This window comes from Fukomys damarensis, unplaced genomic scaffold, assembly GCF_012274545.1.
Source record: "Fukomys damarensis isolate Sample0158 unplaced genomic scaffold, DMR_v1.0_HiC HiC_scaffold_39, whole genome shotgun sequence".
In the NCBI taxonomy this organism is placed as follows: Eukaryota; Metazoa; Chordata; class Mammalia; order Rodentia; family Bathyergidae; genus Fukomys; species Fukomys damarensis.
In genome coordinates this window covers 33,169,311-33,173,048 of record NW_022900951.1, presented here as the reverse complement: position 1 = coordinate 33,173,048, position 3,738 = coordinate 33,169,311, and the positions used below count along the sequence as shown (strand labels likewise).

The window sequence follows — 3,738 nt, the reverse complement described above, 5'->3', positions numbered from 1 at the left end:
GGCCCAAAAGACCACTAAACCACACGTTATGTGGAAGGACTTAAATACTGGAGATTGGAAAGATCCCGACCCTGTTCTGGGGTGGGGAAGAGGGTATTTATGTGTGTTTTCACAGGAGCACCAACGACCTGTGTGGGTACCGGAGAGAGTCACTCAACCTGCATCTCCCCGAGGAGCTTCTGAAGGACGCTGGCGAGTTTCACTCACACCGCAAGATCCCTTGAAGTTGAAGATTATATGGAATAAGTGATGCTGTGTACAGGCTTGTTTGTGCTGTCTCTTCAAAGCCTGGGGATAGGGTTAATCTGTTGTTTGGAAATTTTATTTGTCTATGTGTTGGTTTTGTTGTTTGGAAAGGATCTTGGGTCTTCTTTTATTTTGGTGGTAAGTGCTAGCTTCTTCTTAAGCATAGATTTCCTTTTTTTGCTTCCCTGCTTGCTCTCTTGAAATAATGAGTATTGTTATTCTTCTCCTTGGGGCATTCGCCCCCCTACTGTCAGCTGAGGTCTTTTGGGCCTCCGTTCCCTTTTTTCCTCGACCACAAGGAGTAAGCCAGGAAGCCCCCCTGTTTCCACAGTTTTTCACTACCAATAGCAGCCTAGGCCTTCCTTGGCAACATTATGAAGTTTCTGCTCCCATTAATGCTTCCTTTGATCTTCCTTTAGATACCATTTGCTTTACCTTCAACAATGATGTGAGCAACACTACTTGTCTACCTTTAACCGAGAATCACTCAGTTCGTTCTCGTTCTCATTTTTCACACCTTTTTGCCAAAAACCTTAATCAGTTGCGATTTCATTGGTATCAGACAACCTGGAATATTTCTGGTCCTCGCTTTGATGCAACATTCGATAGTAATTTTCACCCCCTGCCATACCCAGGTTCTCGTCCCTTGGGAGTGGAATGTCGTTATGAAGATCGAGACCAACAGACACTCCTACCATGGGAACAATGTTATCCCCAAGTTGCTTATTCCTACAATTTCACAAAGAATTTTGGAATTTACGGTTTTCCCGAGCCAACTAAAGGTGAAAATGTTTTTGGCATGAGCCACCTTTGTGGCCCATATGCTTGTACCTCATTTAGACCCTTTTACTTTCTTTTTCCCTCCAATATGACTTGGTATAATTGTTCTACCGGGTATTCTATTGACCTTTCCGGTTTAGAAGGATCTGGGTCCAATAATGATAATTGTCCTGTAAATTCCAATCCTGTTGTTCCCGAATATTTGAAATCCGTTGCCTTTTCAGCTTCCGGAATATGTGTTAGAGCACCCTTCATATTGCTGTTATGGACTAAGAATTCATGGTTACCCAATTGCTCTCAAGAATACTGTTTTCTTGGTCAATGCTGGTTTCCAACTAAGGATAACCTGACATCTATGGCAGTCCTACATATTCCCGTTCAGGTATGGATGCCTTTGAATATTTCTAACCATTTCTCTGCTGTTGTTTGGGCACAGATCTCTCCCCCTTCTCGCAGAAAAAGAGTGGCAGGAGCCGTGGTGGTGGACATCATCGCTGGCATCATAGCCTTGGTGTCTGCCATCACCTCTGCAGTGGCATTAACAGGAACTTTACAGAATGCAGCCACCATCAATGATCTTCAGAACACTACAACTACGGCTCTGCGAACCCAACAATGCATTAACCCTCACATTGGAACTGGTCTGGCCATACTTCAGCAACAAATGGACTTATTACATGAGGAAGTTGAAGGATTATGGTTGCACACCCGTTTGGACTGTGATCCTAGATTTCAACAACTCTGCCTTACTCCCTTTCCTGTCAAAAACCATTCTGAGGAAGTTAGACGGCTCTCGTCATTATTGCGAGGGTCTTGGAATCGGACATTTCTGAATGCAACTAATCGGTTGTCTTTGGACATTGAGGTCTTATCTGGTGTTCATGCTAATCCTATTCGGCTTGATTTCGATTTTCTTACAGAAATTTGGGAAAATTTGAAAAAGATGTTTTCACCTTCTTGGATTGTCATATGGCTCATTGCTATTGCTGTTATGATTGGGTTATGTATTTTGGGTTACTGCATGTACCGATATTGGATGTGTTCCCAGTTTAAATATGAGCGTTTGGCTATGGCTGTACAGGCTTCTTTGGATGATGATACAACACGTGTGGCCATTTATTTGGCTCAGGCTCGACGTGCCTAAATTCCCCGCCTTGGGATACTCAGTGATGGGTAAGGACGGACGCTTCTGTCTACCAACCTAAGACAGGTTGTATTGGGACATAAGCCCTGCGACTGATGATGGGTAAGGAGATAGAAGACTTCTGCCACCTAAGACAGAGGTTCTTTGGCTGATGTATGATGACCAACTAGCGTTCTTCATGCCATCACAGAGCTATGGGGAATTAGGGAATTATGATGAATTATTACGTTGAGCCTGCCTGGACATGGGACACAGTTAGAGTTGAACCTGGAACCACTTTGCTGGTACCCCTGATGCTCTATCATTTACTAAGACAAATGGGGGAAATATGGGAAGCCATGATGAGTCAGCTAATTGCCTAGGCGCAGCCATGTTGCTGTGATCTGACCTTGTGAAGATGTTTGTGCTTTGACCTTGTGAAGTTTCGTTTCTCTTCCAGAAGTCTGTTTCTGGTAAATCACATGAGCTAATATTCTGCTGTATGTCCATATATGGTAAAGAATTGCTCCACTTCTGTTGTTTATTCTGCTAAGAAATATATAGTAGGCTGTCTCAATAAAGCTTTCAGCTTTGGTGCTGCCCACACCTCTGCTCGTAAATTGTGTGCCTGTTTTCTGACCGTGTGCTCTCAGGTTTGGGGGCTTGCTGGCAGGTCCCTGACGTCATGGCTCGCGACAACCATGGCTGGAACTAACCACATAGAGAAGGGTGGGCCTGGTTCTTCCTGCCTTGGGGTCTAGCACAGGTTAAATAAGAATGATTATGTGCTCCATAAGAAGCAGACCGGATTTCTTAGACAATAGATGGTTCTATGTGTGGGAAGCCAGCCATGGCCCACTGGCTTTTTGAAAGACAACATTTGTTCCTTTTTAAGGACTGCACGTGTTAAACTTGTTTTGCCCCTGCACGGGAGAAACTCGGACAGCCAAAGATCTGTAGGAGTCAGGTGCTTCCTGTTAAAGATCTGATGTTATCTATAGGAGTCAGGTGTTGTAACTCCATTTTGTTAAGTTCCTCCACCTATTGTGGGAATCATGAATATTAGTTGTAAGTGTTGTTAATTTGTTTTTCTTGAGCCTGCTTTCTCTTGCCCGTGTGAATCCTCGTTCCCATGGAGCAGGTGTTGAGGTTACTATGGTAATCCTAGCCCATAATAGTTCGGTCTTTTCCTTTAAAAGGCTGATGCCTGCCTGCAATAAACGTCGCCTTGATCAGACTCTTGTCTTGGCGTCCTTCCTTTCTCTCTGCCCCATCTCCGCCCCGCTGCTCTTTCAGGTTTGAGGCACTGCTGGACAGTGCTCTGCGTCGCCGGTTCGCGACATCTATGTGTTCAGGGAATTTAGTTATCTTGCTACTGAAATAAGGCAAGAATGTTTTCCTAGGTGCCTGGTAATATTTTAGAAAATAAAGATATTCATTTGTTGATGGACATTATGCTGGTTAATCTTAATTGTCAACTTGATTGGACTGGTAGACTTCTGGAGAGGCCAAGGGGCCTCTATACTCAACATGGACTTATATCCATTCATGAGTTCATAGTTGGATGTGCTGTTAGGAAGTGGGGCCCT

General features: G+C 44.1%; 1 protein-coding gene across 1 annotated transcript; it reads left to right on the top strand.

Annotated features, from left to right (window-relative positions):
• Window positions 1–265: 265 nt before the first annotated feature.
• Window positions 266–3,018, top strand: LOC104870526. The gene is made up of 3 exons (XM_010636201.1): window positions 266–384; window positions 882–1,028; window positions 1,463–3,018. Exons 2-3 carry the CDS (start codon window positions 912–914, stop codon window positions 2,168–2,170), a joined length of 825 nt encoding a protein of 274 aa, XP_010634503.1. The 5' UTR covers window positions 266–384; window positions 882–911; the 3' UTR covers window positions 2,171–3,018.
• Window positions 3,019–3,738: the final 720 nt, after the last annotated feature.